This window comes from Pundamilia nyererei, unplaced genomic scaffold (assembly GCF_000239375.1).
Source record: "Pundamilia nyererei isolate P.nyererei 1_Seehausen unplaced genomic scaffold, PunNye1.0 scaffold00240, whole genome shotgun sequence".
NCBI classification, from domain to species: Eukaryota; Metazoa; Chordata; class Actinopteri; order Cichliformes; family Cichlidae; genus Pundamilia; species Pundamilia nyererei.
The window spans coordinates 371,128-389,081 of record NW_005187641.1 but is presented as its reverse complement, the minus strand read 5'-3'; the positions used below and the strand labels follow the sequence as shown (position 1 = coordinate 389,081).

Genomic DNA, 17,954 nt, shown 5'->3' with positions numbered 1-17,954 from the left:
CCACTTGCTCTTAAAGGGATAGGGTTTCCTCTTTGGACACCCCCCTCTCATTTCCGTCTCTCTCGGCGGAGCCCTGTCCCTTCTCCCGCTTCCTTCCTGGGTTTTCGGCCGACACAAAATCCACTCGTGCGTGGTTTTTTTTCTCCCCGCCTTCCTCCAGCCAGGCCCTTACTGAACAGATCTGCACCGCAGAAAACAGCCGGAGTGACTTTCCATTAACGGAGCGATGACAGACGCATCTTAAAGGGCAGTGCGCACAGATCCTCCCAGTCAGGCTAATGATGTCAGAGATACAGTGGAGGACAAATAGCAGCTCAGGATATGAACACAATGGACGAGAGTAATTGTTTAGTGAAGCATTTGTCTGCTTAGGGGGAAAAATAACAATTAAAAGGATTTGAATATTTGACTTGACTTATTTTTATAAAACGAATATATTATGGATAATTAGAAAAGTTTGCGTCATCATCATAGGGAAATCATTTCATTTTAAACTAAGGAGCCCAGAAAATCACTAGGATCACTGGTAAGTGTAAGAATAAAGGGTCCATCTTCAGTTATGTATAATTAGTGATGTCTAAATGAATAAAATAATATGAGACCCTGAATTTTAAAGAGGGGGACTTTAACTGGGTATACGGAGGACCAAGTATGCCAATGAAAAAAATGCATTAAATTAAAAAACTAACAAAATATTATTACAAATAAATATTTGTAATAATATTATATACATACACACATATGTATGGTCTGTCCAATTTAAAAACAGTGCCATCATTACACTAGAAGGTTTGTTGATCAGCAAAAACCTGAGCTTTTTCTATATAAAGACTAACTGCAGAATGTAAATATTAAAATTGGAAAAATGATACATAGGAATTACATTGAAAACTTGGATTTTATTTAAAAAATAAAAATACATTGATAAATAACATTAAATAAATAAATGGGTAAATTCAAACGCAAATAAAAACATGTCATTTGAAAGACTAACTGATGATACCAATTTAGTTACAGTCATTTAAAAACAAAAGTTAAATTTTGGTCCTCCATATTTTCAGCCCCCTACTGCCTAAAAAATATTTAAAAACACTGACAGATGTTCTTTGCCATATCTTAAAAAACAGAAAATATTCACACTTTAGAAACTGAAACTAAGATCATTTAGGCCCATTTTTCAGATACTTAAAAGTTACGTGAAAACCAAAAATTAAATCAAGACAAGTTAATGTGTTAATATCAATTTATTATCTTTTTTTTAATTACTTTTTTAAAGCACCCCATTTCTTTTCCAGTACATGTGTTAAGACCCTTATTCCTCTCCTTCCTCAAGCTTGGAATTGCTTGACTTGAATATTTAATAAGAATTTCAACACCCTCCCCCCAAAATCTCTGCAAAGCACCGCCGAGCATGTGTTCAATCCTCATTCTCCTTCATCCAGGGCTCGCCACGGGAACCGAGACTCCCCTGCCTCTCACCGAAACCCCTGACAGCCGGTCTAAAAACACAGTCACACTGATGTCCCCACACACAACGGCCGTGTCCAATCCACCAGTCTTAGTTTATATAAGGAGTTTATGCATGCACTGAGATTCCAACCAAGCATAAAGTAGTAGGTTATACAGGGAATTGTCTTGAGCTGGTGTTTCTGAGTCATACAAACAGCAGGGTGATTATCCTTTTTTCCATTTTTTTAAATAAAGTAACAATAATAATAAAAAAAAAAAACAGAAACAAAAAAGTTATTTCTGATCTTCTTCAAGTAAATGTCCGCCCACGAGACCCTCTGTGGGCGTCACACCAAACACTGATGGGTCTTGTTGATCCGTGTGGACGGGCTGCTGCTGTCACTGCTGCTGTGCCGGCACCAGAGGGAGCACCTCCACAGCAGCTCGGTCGAGGCCCGTCCTTTCACTTCCTCCTCATCACACTTTAAAACTTTCTTTTTAAAAAAAAAAACAAAAAACATACTGATTGCATGCTGCACCCTTCAGCAGTCAAATTCTCAACTTTACCCTGAAAACAAATAAAAAAGGAAAACCAGCGTTTACATTCCAGTGGCCAATTTTTTTCCCCTCTATGAGAGTCCAGAAGAGGTCTGTGTTCACGTGAATAGCAGGGTGTTGTTGTAAGAGTGTCTCTGAAATTCAGTCTAAAAATGAAAAAAAAAGAAAGAAGTGGTAATATAACTAGACTTTACCGCTTGACACACATACAAAATAAATCATTAACAATTATCAATAATCCCTTATTAATAATCATTAAGACCTTGAACACACCACACCTGACAACAGTTTTTATCACCTTTTTTTGTGTTTTTTTGTTTCTTTGTTACACAGCCAAAAGTGGGCCCTTTTTGCTTATCGCAAGAAAAAATTTAAAATAAAAAAATAACCGTGAACATGATTACAACAACACTTACATCAGGATTAGTTATGGTAATATTGACACCTATAGAAAATGCAATTGGAGCTGTCACTCTAAATCTTGAAATTCAATAGTCGTTTTTGAATATATCAAAATTACTATCATTATCTTTGTTACTCTATAAAACCAAATGATTGTTTTTTTTTATTGTTTTTTTCTTTAATATTCCCATAAATATGTACAGTAAAGATCCAAAAACAAACCAAATGTGGGACGAGTGATTTTAAATGCCAGTGAAACTCGGGACAGGTACGATACATTTCAAATGTGTTTCGTCATGTTTTTACAAATGTTTTTTTTTCTTTTTTCTTTTTTGCACATCTATCTCATGCAATTGGAGTGACTCCCATAGACACCTATGTTGTTTAGATACTCAATACGTCATGGATGCCAGAAAGCTATGTGTTTTCCCCCCTCTCTCCATATGTATTTGTACATTTCCACATAAAGATTTTTCCTCATCCCATTTTTCCTTTTTCTTTTATCTCTTTTTTGAAGAAGAGTCTCTTAACTTTACAAACATTCCGTGTTATTTGTATTCGGCTTTGAATCACCTCACAGCCGTCAAATTAAAAAAAAAAAAATTCAGATGGCACGACATCCCTTTAAGAACCCCTTAAAGGCATTGGTGACGTTCTGAGCAACTTTTTTACGCGTGTGGTTTTTCTTTTAAATACACAATACAAAAAAAGAGAGAAATTAACAAAAAAAGTAAACGTGTAAAGCAATAAAAAAAATGTTTTTCCAAACTCCAGAAGTCTGGATATTAGAGTAACCCCCCCCTTAATTTTTCTTCTTGCATTCTGCCCATTCGGCGCGTCCAGTTTATGGGCGCTTGCTGGATAATATCTGGACTACTACGAACTACATACGAGTACACACACAAGCAACAAAACATCACCCTCGTTTCCTCCCTCGTCCTCGCTCTTTCTCCATTCCAGCAAAGAATATCATAGAAGAAGACATGGCTGCCATCCCCCCTCTCTCTCTCTGTGCAGTTCCAGGAGGACACATACAGGGAAAAAATTGCTAATCGTCCCCTCTTTCACACACCTTATCTCACTTTTATACAAAGATAAAAACATTAAACAGAAGTGTCTTTTTTTTTTTTTTTTACCTAATGTCACCCTAATCCAATGATTTTACAGGTGGTTACATTCCTCCCTCCCTTCCTCTTTGATACTTGTGGGAATGGAAGGAAACCTCTCCACCCACCCTGAGTCTAAAGAGGCAGGGTGCAGCTCAATAATGTCAGTTTGTCCTTTCTTTGCTTCTGATCTCTTTGACCTTCTGTGCGTTTAGAAATCCTTTGTGTTAAGAGTTTAGAATTGAGATCAGCCCAGGAAGGAAAGAAAGAAAGGTGGCAAGCTGAGAGTATTGAGATGCAGCCTGTGATAGCTACCTTCCTAAATCACGCCCACCCTTCTTCCTATCGGGCTCTCTGCTGTTTTAACGCCTGCTGTCTAAGAGTAGGAGAGGTGGGAGCCGTTGGAGATGTGCGAAGTGACTGAGGTGCTTCGGCTCAGGACGCCGTCGCTACCCCCAGCACCTCCTGGCCCCCCGCCGGATGCCGTTCTCCTCAGAGGTTGGGGGCTGTTTCTCAGGGCCATCAGGCTGGGGGCGCCGCGCACGGCCAGCCCGCTGCCACCGCCACCTCCACCTCCGACATAAATCCCCCCCTGCGAGGAGGAGGAAGAAGAAGAGGAGGAGGACGGCCCGGAGATGGAGGGAGGGGCAGGGGGCGGGGGAGGCAGCATCGCCAGGGACTGAGAGGAGGAGCGCGAGGGCAGGTGATGGGAGAAGGGCAGGGGGTGTGGGTGGGCCAGGTCGCCGCCGGAGCCCCGCACTCCGGCCCACTCCCGCTCCCTCTCCTTCTCCCGCTCCCTATCTCGATCCCTCTCCCGCTCGCGGTAGAGCTGTGGCGTGCTCTGGTGGTGGTAGTGCTGGGGTAGGTGGTGTCGCTGGTGGTGGGAGGAAGACGAGGAGGAGGAGGAGGAGGAAGAAGAGGCGGAAGAGCGCGACGAGTGGTGCATCTCCCTCCCCTCCCGGCCCAGCCCCAGGGCCATGCCCAGGCCGTGCGAGGAAGAGGAGGACTCGCCCCTGCGATCCCCGCCGCCGCTGCTGTTGTGGCTGCGGCGGGAGAGCTGCTGCGAGGGCACATTCTGCGGGTGGATGCCGTGACTCCAGTGGCCAGCTGAGCGGGAGCTGGAGGGCGGCACGTTGGAGTAGCCCTGCTTGGGGTAGGCTTCGCTGGGAATGCCGGTCAGCGCCATGTTGCTAAAACCCAGACGTAGGCTCTCTGCATCAAACGCCTCGATCTCGCTGGCCTGCCGTTCCAGGAGGGTGCGGATACGCTCTGAGCGCTCGTTCTGCAGGGACAGCATCTCCTCCTCGATCTAACAAAACATTAACAAAAAACGCATGTGCAATCATTGCAATAATAAAAACAAAGTACTTAAAAGTAGCGATTCAGACCATAAACTAACCAGGAATGAAGTTAATGAGGTCAAGTTAGAATTGGAGTAATTTATCCACAGATTTCTTTGGTTGTTATAAAGACTGCAGGGTTAAGACACGTCTTCACTGGATTCCTGTTTTGGATGACTACATCCATCTTTTATGTACAGTCTATGATTCTTCAGTCAGTCTGAGGACATTGAAAGCTTTTTATCATCATCCTTCGTAGATGGAGCTGCCCAGATGTCATTGTGAGATATCAATAAAAGTGACGAGGAACTGCAGGCGTTAGATTGTAACTGTTAACTAATAGCTACACAATCCTCCATTATTTCCAGCTAAAAAAACAAACAACCTCTTTCCACTTTCCATAGAAGAACAGACAGAGGTCTATGTCATTAAATAAAGCTCCAAAAACAGCTTGCAGGGGGACACTGTGTTAAAGGTGCCCAGACAGCAGACAGATCTGAGCCTAATCTGGACTATTTTTGGCACTTATTTGCTACGTTTGGCTCAGATGTGACTCAAAAGTCCTGACATGCCTGAATTTTGGCCCGTGCAAGGTGGCTAAACTGAGACAGCTAGACTACGCATCAGGGAGGGGCACAAGTCGAGGCCAAATGTGGCCTGTAGGAGAACTTTGGATGACGGACACCAAAAACATCTTGCCCTCTTGGAGTCGTCAGCGACTGTTATTTATCATTCAATGTGCTAGTGAAAAGATGAGCTACATCTGTCTGGGATCTTCTCTGTTTGCTTGTTTGAGGTCCTTGCACTTTATTCTAAGAAGCTTTACTTTGAACACGAGTGACAAAAGGCTCTAACCCTCTGTTCCAGCAGGGCCCGGCGGATGGACACCCTCTGCTCCAGATCCTTGACTTCTCTCTCGTGCTGCGTGTCCGTGTGGATCTTGATCTTGCTCTGGTAGGCGTTAAGCAACTCCAGCTCCTGCTGCAGCTGCATCCGCAACACCTTGTACTCCGCTTCCTGCGTCTCATCCAGTCGAAGCTAAGAGGAAGAGAAAAAGGAGTGTTTAAGTGGAAAAAACAAACCAAGAGAGATCTGAAGGTGGAATCACTTTGCATGTGTTCATAAGGTTAGAAGAGCAAGGAAAGAAAAGGGGAAAGGATTGGGAAGTTAATAAAAGCGTGTGTGCATATTCAACATATTCCAAAATAAATCAATAAAAGAATATTTTCTTCAAAGTGTTGAAGTGCTTCGACCTCTGTGTGTCATGTCTGTTTTATAGTTTGGCTCATGTTTCAGATGACAGACAGATAAATATATATTTTCCTGACCTCTGGATTATAAGTTTAATCAGTGTTTGGGAAACCGTCCCAAACAGACTTTAGCTGCAGTCGCAGCATGAGTAGAACAAACAAGGGCGGCGGGGATTTGGCTTAGCGGACCGACGTGGCGCTCTTCCGTATCAAGGTAAAGCAGCGCAGAGGATCATGTTATCCAAGAGACATTTTGTTACGTCCCGTCGTCTTCTTACTTTGTTTCATTCATGCTCTAATTACACAACATGGCTTAACATTTATTCAGAGTTTAGTCAATTACTACACTCCGTTTAGGAAAAGTGATACGTTTATATAAAATGATAAAGATAAACTGAGTTTACAGCACTCTTATGTGGCTGAATAAGAGCCCTGAATTTATGGCTATAGCAGAACCTCTAACTTTTATCTTCTGAACCTCTCACAAAGCTGTCATCACTTTTTCCTCTCTTCAATATTCCTACTTTGAATGGATGTTTTTTTTGAGGAAGGACCTGTTTAACTGCAGGGGCAGGTAGCAGGACAGATCACAAGCTACAAAATTTAATTAACACTGAGGGACCAGGAGGTGGTTGGTTGGCGGGCAGGTAGACAGGCAGGCAGGAAGATCCCCCAAGCCAGGCACAGCAGTGGTGCTGGTGGTGTGGTGCGAGTGTGAAGTGAACGACGTCTCCTTGCCTTACTCACAGCTTGTGTGGACAGCATGTCATTGATGGAGTGGTCATACTGCTCGGCCAGGATGGCCAGCTTACGAGTCTGCTCATCCTTCAGCCGCTTCAGCACGGCCTTGTGGTCCGATTTGGGCGTGTTCTCCAGCAGGTGGTTGCGCAGGGCCTTGTACTGCCGGGTTTGGATCTTGCAGGTGTCCTGGAACTGACGCTTGATCTGAAGCTCTTTGGACTGAAGGAGACAGAAGAAAGATGGAAGCAGCTCGGCTAAAGTGCTCCTATTGATTGTAGAAATGATCACGCTGACAGATGTGACAGACGTGTCAAACATTTTACATATTTAAAGTTGGATGACACCATCACGGCCACATAAGGAAATGTCCTTTGTCATGAAAACACATGTTGGAGATTTACCGTTTATGAAGACTTGTTGGATGGTTAAAACGCACATGATCTAAATTCTAAGGCATCTAAAAATCACATTCGTATGATGAATGTCTGCATCTTAGATTAACATTTATATTTAAGAGGTTGGATTTATAACATTTAAATAAACATATAAGGAAGTCCTACTTAATTCCAGTGTAATCAAAGCTCTGCGATGGTCTTAATGAGATGACTTGGCTTCTTTTATTTAAATAAATTTACCTTTTCTTGTTGCTTATGTTAATATTATTTCCCTCTGAAGAAAGTGCTTGAAATCAGAAGGGTCCGAGGGAGCAGCAAAGTTTAAGCCCTGCTTTGGTGATTTTACACAATCGCCGTGAACTTTTTCAGGTGCTCACATAAACCAGCAGCTGGACGAAACACACAGTACACAGTCTGCTCAAAAGTCCAAGAAACTAGTTTATTTTTAGTGTACTGAGAAATAGATTAAAGCATCACGTTGGCCGATGACTTACTGGGGCAAAGTTAAAGGCTGTGTGAGATTACAGTGCAAGGAAAATGTAATACACTGATCCAAGGCAAAGCATGAACGCATGCAACTTAAATAATGTAAAATACACTTTCTAAATAGGTAGGAAAAGGTTTTGCTGTCATAACCTAACATTTTGTGGTGACCTGATCTGGTCCTGTAACTGTTAATCATCCCTATGTGTGAGCTCTTTAATGCAAATGAATATTTTTAAATGCTAAAATATAATTATTTTGCTATCCATTTTTAATTCTACTCAAAAGAAAAAGGCAGGAGTTAATAGTAAAGCACATTATTGTTTAATTAAGGTGCCAAATTTCTTTTAAGTGGTTAAATGTTATGCTTGATTAATTTCAGACTTCTCGGAGACACATCCGGTGTGGCGACTCAAATTTCTGTGTAGAACAACATCAATTCAGTAATTTTTAAACACGTTTTGATGGACTTAAAGTTGTTTTGTTTTAATGACAGGCAGCCTGATACATTTGTAAAGCACTGTATATAAATGTATATATGTAAAAACACTTTCTAGCACCTTTAATCTGATGTTTATTCTTAAGAATGAGCCTTTCTGTATATTTGTCAGGCGATAATAAATCAAAAGAGTTGTTTTCTTGGCTGATTGTACTGCACAAACTAACGAGTCATGTCCAAGAAAAACTGATCTCATTTCACTAAAACCTGATCAATACTCTGCTGTTAAACAAACGGCCCAGACCTCGAGCATAATCTGGGTCAGGTCGAATCAGACGATCGCCATTTAATCCCATAAATATTTGCAAGTCATAATCACAATTTTATGTTTATACTTGGTAATAATGTTTTTGGTGGCTTATAAATGGGGCAAAAAGGGGACGACAGACGACAACAGGAATGTGTGATGATACAGGAGGAATGAACAAAAAGGTAAAAAAGGATTCTTTGCGCAGTGAGATAAGGAAGAAAGTAAGCAAATGGAGACATGATAATAATGGAAACAAAAAAAAAAAAAATCAAAAACAAACAAGACAATGATTTGAACACAAAAGAATTTATTTTTGTGTATGACAAAATGTTTCTCTATGCTTGCGAGCACACGGCTGTACAGTATGCCAACACTCATGCAGCTAAAATGAGAATAAAAGGATGACGAAATGTCTGCCCAACACAATGCAGCACTGCTCTTATAAATACTGCATTAATTAAATATATATATTAAAAAAAACTCAAGGTGATATAACTCTGTGGAAACACTCAGTGTCACAACAAAACAGAATGCAGACATGTAAACATACACAAAAGGAACAAGTTACATTCAAATAAAACATTGATTGAAACTTTTCTTTTAAAGCTCGAATTGCAAGATGCAAAAAAACAACAACAAAAAAACCCCAAACACATTTTTTCCTTTTCTTTGGGTGAAAATACAGTTAAGACTGAGCTTTCCTACTCAGTACCGTCCCTCCACAAAAACAGCTCACATGTGGCGACACAAACAAAGCTCTTTATTCCTGCCTTTTTAAGCGCTAACGCATTTTACGAATTTGCTCCGGCTTCATTTAGATGAACTCAAAGGATTTTGGCGTTTAGCAGAGACACAAACAGCAGAATTAACCGTGGGTTTCTTTTGGTCTGACTGACGCTGAGCTGAAATGATGAACTGACTGATCAGAAAGTTCATTTCCTTATCATTTCAGTCTTTTTTTTTCAGCTTGTCTGATCATCTTTAGGTTTGCTGAACCCGTAGGCCGGGTGAAGTGGAGTTGCGATGGGTGTATTTTTTAAGCTTCACGAGCTAAAATTGAAACGATCTTTTCATAGATATTTGTATTTCTTTAATACCTTTCAACACAGTGCAAAACAAAATATTGATAGAATCAGATATCTGCCTTCTCTTCATTCGACCTGCTCAGCCTCATTTTTCACATTCAGTAGTTTCAATCTTTTTACTATAATTCTACCTCAAAAGATTGTCTATATGGCTTCATATTAAATGAGTTACATTGAAATATTAAACAGTTTCTTATACTTTCACTATGCAAAAACATATCCTGATTATCCTGATTCCTCATGTTTCCGCTATAGATTTAGGATATCACTTCACAACAGACTCTTGAAAGCAGGCACTTCTTATTCCATTACTACGAGCGAAATGTTTACATGGTAAATCATAACAAGATTATTGCACAACATGCAATAAAACATAATAGTCATAATATCCAACTAGAATCTAGATGATGTATTCACTAGCTGCATGTATAATAATAATAATAATGTATAAACGTATTCTAGATCAACTGAATATGTTGTTTGTTCCAGCTAAATGGCCCCATACTTAATCATTTAAGACCAAAATATTAATAATTATTCCTCTCTGCTCTCACGATGGTCCGAGACGTCACCACTCAGCGGTTTATTGCACTTTTCAGTCGGCTGAGAGCTAGTGTTCAGGCTGATGTTAGTGAAATCATTGACGATCTTTCATTTTCACAGTACTTTGTGCTTTGGGGAGAGATATTACAGCCGTTGAGCTACATAACACTCTAATATTTGTTCGAAGCACTGAGGAAACAGCGCACCCTGTGAAGTAAGACAACTATGAAGAAGAACAAAAGATTGCACAAAAAACGGTCTCAAAAATAACCATAAAAAAAAATATCTGTCTTACAAATTAAGAGCAAAATAATAAAAATTAAAGAAACTTCTAAAGGAACTTTTACAAAAAGCAAAAATAATGAAATATTAAAACTTCACTGGGTTTCATTGAGCAACTGTGGGTTCGACAGCTTGTTCAAGTTGCTCGAGCCAGCTCATTCAGTAATATGGCTTGTTATGTGCGTGCGCACACACACACGCTTCTGGAGCCAGCGCACACAAACCTCTGTGTGTGTGTGGGTTAAATACGGCTCATCTTTAAAAATGTGACCAGTTTGAGTAACAAAGGAGACAATGTGGCCCAAACACGCAATGAATGGCTGCACAATGGCGTGCACACACACGCACGCTCGCACACACACATTCACACAATCTCACACCAAAATGTTCCCGACATGTCTCACTCTTGCTATCTCCACGGCCGAATTTTCCCCTTGACAAACCGTCCCGATGAAGTTCGTCTCAATCCACACTCCCACCTCGTCTCCTCACGAAACATCCTCTCCCTCTCTTCCCTCCTCTGTCTCTCCCTCTCTCTCCTCCTCCTCTCCCTCTGTCTCCTCTCTCTGACCTCCCGGGGCAGCAGGCGCGGTAACCTGCTTGGAATTTCCTTTTTCAAGATGCCAAGGGTTTGGAGTTTTATCCTGACCCTGAGCGGCAGCTTTTTAACGACCTGCCGGGCTAGTTTTAGCACTACCGAGTTAGCTAGATCTGCCAAGATGCCGAGGGGGCGTCTGCCGAAACGCTTCACCCACAGCAGGCCCTTGGCTACAAGAGAGGTGCTCCTGCATTGAGCCTGATACTCCAAGGCCAGGCTCTTTAGTGGAACTGGGATTCTGGACTGGCGAACGCCCCAGTTGCGGCCTGCTTTAGGAAACATCTCATAAAGGTTACGCTCAGCCATACCGCCCAGCACCGACTGGCACATGGCAAACAGTGGCCGAGGCAGGCGGAAGAGGACGCGCATGCAGAGGCGGTTGACTTTGCGGGGCGCGAGCTGGAAGAAATCACGGGCTGGCCTGACAATCAGGACCACGATCAAATAGAGGGAAAGGAAAATGGAGGGAGAGCTGAGGAAGGAGGCTGAGATGAAAATAATGGGGATGTAATAAATCCCCAAACTGATGGAGAGCCCTAAACTGAAGAGGCCATTGGCCCAGAGGCTGAGAGTCAGGTAGGTGGAAAGCGACAGAGAACAGCAGGAACGAAGGAAAAGGTATGAGAAGAAGAGCGCCAAGAAGGCGAGCTCAGCAGAGAGGAGAACGGATGCCACCGAGGGCAGGGGTGGAGAGCGGCGGAGGGAGAGGAGGAAGATGGAGAGCAGCAGCAAAGTGAGGTTGGAAGGCTGCGCAGCGACAGAGAGGGAGAGGAGGAGGCAGATGCCGTGAGAGAAGAGTGAGGGGAGAGAAGTCTGGGCAGGGGGTGCGGGTGGGGGTGAGACGGGTATGGGCTCCAGCTCCTCAGAGGCGTCAGGGAAGAAAAACTCTGACAGCTCATCGATGTCTCGCTCACGCAGCCGCCTCTTTTCTGGGGACGAGGACAAGATGAGCTCCGACGGACAACCGTCAGCTACACCCCTGCCCTCTTCTTCTTCTTCTTCTTCGGTCTCTATGCGTGCAGATTTACCATGATCCTCTTCGTACTCCCACTGCACTCCTTCTACTTCCCTGACTTCTGTCTCCTCTTCACCGACTTTCCACTCAACTACATCTTCTGATTTACTTCCCTCCTCGTCTACCTCGTCCTTCCCCTCAGCCACAGCGACACGCACACCCTCCACCTCATCTACCCCTCTGCTAAAAACTTCATCTTCATCATCTACTACTCCATCAAGCTCATCCCCAACATCATAAACCTCCTTCGCCGCCACCTCGCTCTCCTTTTCTTCCTCTAGCTCCTCCCCCCCTCCCTCGCTGTCCCAGCTGCTGCTCGGCCCCTCTGTCGGCTCGCTCTTTCCCTCCTCGGGAGACCCCTGGCTCTGGGTGCTGTCACTCACTTTGAGGCTCTTGGGCTGTTGGCGGACCTCCACGGAGTGTTTCTGACGCAGCTCTTGCTCACGCCTCTTGTTATACTCCATCTGGTTGGTGAGCTCCGTCTGGTGTTGCGTGCGGATCAGCTCGGCCCGCGTACGCTGCACCAAACTCAGCTGGCGGAACTCCAGCTCCTGGGTGGATTCGTGGTGACGCAGCAGCATGGCACACTCCAAGTCCTTCAGAGTCTGCTTTTTGTTCAGATCCTGAAGAAGGAGAAGAAGAAAAAAAACAAACAAAAGATGCAGAAGGTGATTTGTAATACTGGGAGGACAGAAACCTGCAATAGCCACCAAAGGATATCTTGTATCAAGCTACAATTATTAAAAAGTATGAATTTATAGGTCATTTATTAAAAGAAACAAACAAAATTTTTTTTTTCTTTTTCAGCCATACTGTTGTAGATTTGCTGCTGCGCGTGGGATCATTGTCCTGTTGCATGAACCAGTTTCAGCCAAGCTTGGCAGACAGACGGACTCATCTGACTCTAGAATCCTGTCGCTGAAAAACGAGTCCAAATCATATGCTAGTATGAGGTGTTTGTGCTGTTGGCTTTTCTCCAAATGTAGTGCCGTGCAAAACACGTCCACTTTAGTCTCACTTTCCAGAAGTCTTGTAGTTTATTCTGATGCTGCTTTTCAAGCCAAAGCTTTGCTGCCATGTTCTTTTTAGAAAGAAGAAGCTTTCTCCTGAAATCTCTTCCAAAAAAGTCATACATGTTTGTCTTTTTCTAATTGTACTGTCATGAACTTAATGCTTGATACTAACTGAGACCTGAAGAGTCTGAGATGTTTTTTTGCACTCCCTCTAAATACTGCAGTTTGACTTTGGGATGAATTTATCGGGGCGTCCAAATCAAATCAAATCACTTTTATTGTCATTTGATTTGATTTGTCCAGTCCTGAGAACAATGTTTTTCACTCACTGTAGAGCGATGGATGCAGGTTGTTTGGAGATTGCCTTCTAACCCTTCCCAGACTGATTGCAGCAACATTTACTTCTTTAACCCTTTAAGACCTACCATAGAACCAAGCCGGCCAGAGCTTACTTTATATTTTTACATGCTGTGGAGCCATTTTTTGGAGCATTTCAAGTTGATATACATCAATACAACCATTATAGCCCAAATTTTAATAATATGTCTGCATTAACTGCATAGTAATTACATAAATTGCAATAAACTAAAAAAATAATAATTTGAAAATCGTTTTTTTAACATACATTTCTAGTTAGAGAAATTTAAGAGGCTTATCCCTCAACACTTGAAATACAAAAAAAGTTGCACAAAATAGTTTCCCACCACAGGAAATTTATTTTGAGTGTCTTCATAGTTTTATTTTTGAAAAACACCAATTTTTATATACTGCAGGAAAAACGAAAATAAATATTATAGTGCAAATTTGCAAAAAAGCAGCATATGCATCAAAATAAACTATTTCCAGCAGTGCAATATGAGTCCTAAGCATCCCAGAAACGACACAGAAAGTCAAAGTCAAACATAACTTTTAAAAACACCAGTATAGGCTCACGAGGCCCTGATGGTAAAAAAACGACATTTCCGCAAAATGACGTCACTTCCGGTTTCGGGCAGGTCATGGCGGACATGCGATAGTTCGCGCTGATGGACGTAGGAAGTGTTACAAACAGCTGATCGGATCGGCAAAGCGCGTTTCTGGAATATTATGTTTTTGTTCCTGCAAGTGCTTTTTATGCAGTTTTTGCAAAGATATATATGGAAGGAAACTGTGACCGAGGACAAGCTGATGGCATCAGATGTAAGTACAACTCCTCCGGTTTCATATGCAAAAAAAAAAATTATTGCGCTAGCTTATGTGGTTGCAGAGCTACCGGGATTTAAAAGTAGTTGCGCAAAACGGAGCGTGCCCGCTCCGACCCGTTTTAAAGGGTTAAGATTGTTGTTGTGTTTCCTACGTGGCATTGTGTTAAACATCTGAATGCTTCAGCAAACTGACAAAACTTTTTAGATGTGCTCACACTTGCTCAGTTAATAAAGTGTATTTGTATATGTCTACACACACACACACACACACACACACACACACACACAATAAACCTTCTCTAGATATTAGGTATAAACCTTAGTGTTCCCAAATAAAAGACCACTACATGCAAAACTTTTGCAACAACTTTTGAGTGCACCTAATTTTCCAAGCCATTAATATTTTGCTTGTGCATTACTGTTACACATGGATGACAAAATGAATTGCAAAAGTCTTAACATTTATAAATATTATAAAACAATATCAAAATAAAAATGATATTAATGTGCTTCAAAGGACTAAGAACAGTACCTCTCTGAGCAGGTCCTGCTCCAGGTTGTGGCGTGACAGCAGCATCTTCCTCTTGTACTGGCGACACTGCACCTCATAATACTGCCTCTGCCTCCGCAGCAGACCTGCCTCTTCCTCAGCCTGCCGCTGCTGCAGGCACTCCTTCTGATGCACCAACCACTCCTGCTTCTCCCGCTTTGGCGTTGACTGATTCTCGTTCAGTTCCTTGAGGAATAACAGCAGCGTTTAGCTCGGTTCACCGTTTGTGCAGCATTATACTTACCCGTCAAAATGAACCGATTGCAAGTGGAGTGATGAAAAAGAAGACACTCATATATTTGTTGAAACATAATATGACAAAACTCAGAGGCACCTCTTTGAGCTGCTCTTTGCGCTGGCGATACTGTCGTTTCTGGGAATCCAGCAGGCCGGTCAGCTCCTTCTTTTGCTGCGTCAGAATGTGCTGCTGGAACTTCTTCTCCTCCGACACGACTGCCTTTCCCTGGAGGATAAAAGCCCAAAAACATTCACAATTAGTGATATTGAGTCTTATCAGTGCTCTTACTGACTTCTCAGTGGCTGCTACACTTTGGAAAGATCAACTTCATATGAAGCAGGCATGTGTACACTGAGCAATGTGAAAGTATTGACTAATATTAGCAAGACTAACAACATAGTGAGTATCAGAACCACACATTTGACATTCATCACATATATTTGAATTTATTATATTTCTCTGTGATCCTCGTTCACCTCTTTCTCCAGGATACCCTGGTGCTTCTTGGTGAGTTTTTCTCCTTCCACTGAGAAGCTGTTCCTCAAATTCTCCAGCTCTTTGTCCAATCTCAGCTGATGTTCGTCCATCTCGGCCTTCAGCTTGTTCTCCAGGCCCATCAGCTGCTTCTGGTGCTGACGCCGCATTCGCTTATAGCTGTGAGGAGAAACACGGTTACCTAATGGCTAATAATCAGCAAGCATTACTTAACTAAGCATTTGAAGCCCTTTGTTTTCTTTTATTTGTATAAAGTTCAAAAACATGTGCAAATACACTCGTTTTGATTGTCCCGTAACACCATCAACAATTCACGACTGTGACCTCACCCGGACATCTGCTCTCTCAGTGCAGAGCCCTGCTCGTGTTCCTGGATCTGACGGGTGACCAGTGAGGCGGTCCTGATGGTGGCAAAATGGTCTCGGCCTCGTCGACGTCTGCCCCCTCCCCCCCCTCCTCCTCCTCCACCACCAGCAGATGCAGCTTCTCGCTGAGAATCAACCTCTGGCTGATAGGGATCGTCATAGATGTTGTCATGGCTCTACAAGGTGGAGAAAATTAGAGCAATTAAAGGTGGCTACAAATGCAAAGTTTTATCTCAACTCAATGTCATCCTACCGCTTCAAATAAATGAAACTAATTATTGCCAATGCAAAAACTCCCAGGAGGCTGCGCGCTTAGCAAGTCTGCTACCAGGCATTTGTTTTGTAGGTGTCACACTGCCAATCTGCTGTGCATCTGGTTCTGCTTTTGCCTTCCTTTTCCTGTAGGTGGCACCAGATTGCGCTTATAAAACAGCTTCTCCTTTGGCTCATCTAAACTACAATAAAAAGGTAAAATAGCCCAACTATAAAGTATCACTCAATGCTTTTAGCCTGAAAGTTACACGTCTCTCAGCAGATACACACGAGACTCACACTTAACACTGCAAGCCTGAGTTTGGGGGGGCCCCAAACAAGCCCCAAGTACCCTTCAGCATATGGGTCACCAGCTTATCCAGGTGAGTGATTGAGGGGTTAGACTGTTAAACAACACATCCACCCACAGATGTGTTAACACGTGGACTGACCAGCGGCTTGTGCAGGACGGAGCTATTGGAGGTGACGGTGTGCTCTCCCTCCTGCATCATGGCCATCTCCCCACTGTCATCGGAGCCGTCTGCCAGACTGTTGACCGAGCTACTCTGGGAGCTGGCGCTGATGGACATGGATGGCAGAGAGTGAGAGCTCTCCATGCTGTTGACTGTGCCGGTGCGCAGCATGTACTGCTCCACATCCTGGAGGGGAAAAAATAAAGCACGTTTTTGCTAAAATAATGACAAAGCTCTAAAAAAATAAAAAAAATAAAAAATAACAAATGGAGTCTGTGATTGAGGGTCATTTGCTCAGTGGGACTGTATTAAAGAAAAAAATGATACTGAGCAAACATATTTAAACATCCCAAACAAATGCAGGTCTGATAGATTGAACCACAGTCGCTATTCTTTCATTTACTTTTGTTTAAACGGCCATCAAAGAATTAAATAGATAAAAAAGTCTTTGTATGAGGACAAAAGGGTCTTATTTACCTTACGTCTTTATTCTTATAGTAACCAGTGCCTGTATTTACCTCAACTGCAGACAAGAATAGGCCTTTAAAGCAGGTTTTCAGTAGAAGCAGACACATTCATGCGCTTTGTGTGCATGAGTACAATTGTTCATGTTTCAAGACTCTTATTTGCTCTGTCAACATTACTGCGTTATGCTGGGCCAATCCTGTTTCTATGAGATTCTGTTGAAAATAAATAAATAAAACTGCAAAATATCATCACCATTTCCCCCATTTTCTCATTTGTGGATTAAATAATTACCGTTGGACTCTGGCTTTATTTACAATTGCAATGCAATATAAACAGCAGCAGTTTATATGAAGCAAATCCAAAACAAAACATCGTCACATGTCTCTTGACAGAAGCGCTTTCTTTCTTAATTTTACAAAAACAAAAAACCAGGAGAGGAACTCAAATATTTAAAGCGAGCTTAAATGAAGAGATGACCCCAAAGAGTGCTGCTTCGTATTTGTTAATTGTACTTTCATGTTTCAGCTTTCTCAATCCCCTTTCACATATGAAGCAGCTGTTCTCATGTTATGTGCCTGTCTGATGTCATTAGCCATTTCTGGGCCCAAACACTCTGTGGTTTCGCTAATAAGAAAAGAAAACTGTCCACTTATCAATATTAGAGGCTTGTTTAAATTAAATTAAATAGGATAAAAGCATTACAGGGTTGATACGTCATCACCCTTTCTTACCTCTTCCTCATCGCCTCCTTCAGGTGCGGGACCATTGTGCGCCTCATGAAAGAGGATTTTCTTCATCTTCCGGTACTGAAGGTTGTCCAGCTCACGAACAGCATCCTTGGTCCGTGCAATCAGGTCCATCACAACTGTCATGGGACGCTCTCTGCATAGGAAATGGTGCTGGGTGGATGGAGGGTTGAA

The 17,954-nt window shown here is 42.5% G+C and overlaps 1 protein-coding gene across 1 annotated transcript in view; it reads right to left on the bottom strand.

Moving 5' to 3' along the window:
* Window positions 1–1,027: 1,027 nt before the first annotated feature.
* taok2b (TAO kinase 2b) overlaps window positions 1,028–17,954 on the bottom strand; it is a 28,932-nt gene continuing 12,005 nt past the window's right edge. The window contains exons 11-20 of the mRNA XM_005749254.1: window positions 17,766–17,933; window positions 16,546–16,752; window positions 15,806–16,017; window positions 15,458–15,635; window positions 15,078–15,206; window positions 14,726–14,929; window positions 12,380–12,619; window positions 6,853–7,065; window positions 5,711–5,893; window positions 1,028–4,824 (exon numbers count right to left, since the gene is read on the bottom strand). Coding sequence (XP_005749311.1) covers window positions 3,892–4,824; window positions 5,711–5,893; window positions 6,853–7,065; window positions 12,380–12,619; window positions 14,726–14,929; window positions 15,078–15,206; window positions 15,458–15,635; window positions 15,806–16,017; window positions 16,546–16,752; window positions 17,766–17,933 — 2,667 coding nt within the window. The 3' untranslated portion in view covers window positions 1,028–3,891. The remainder of the gene's footprint in view (window positions 4,825–5,710; window positions 5,894–6,852; window positions 7,066–12,379; window positions 12,620–14,725; window positions 14,930–15,077; window positions 15,207–15,457; window positions 15,636–15,805; window positions 16,018–16,545; window positions 16,753–17,765; window positions 17,934–17,954) is intronic.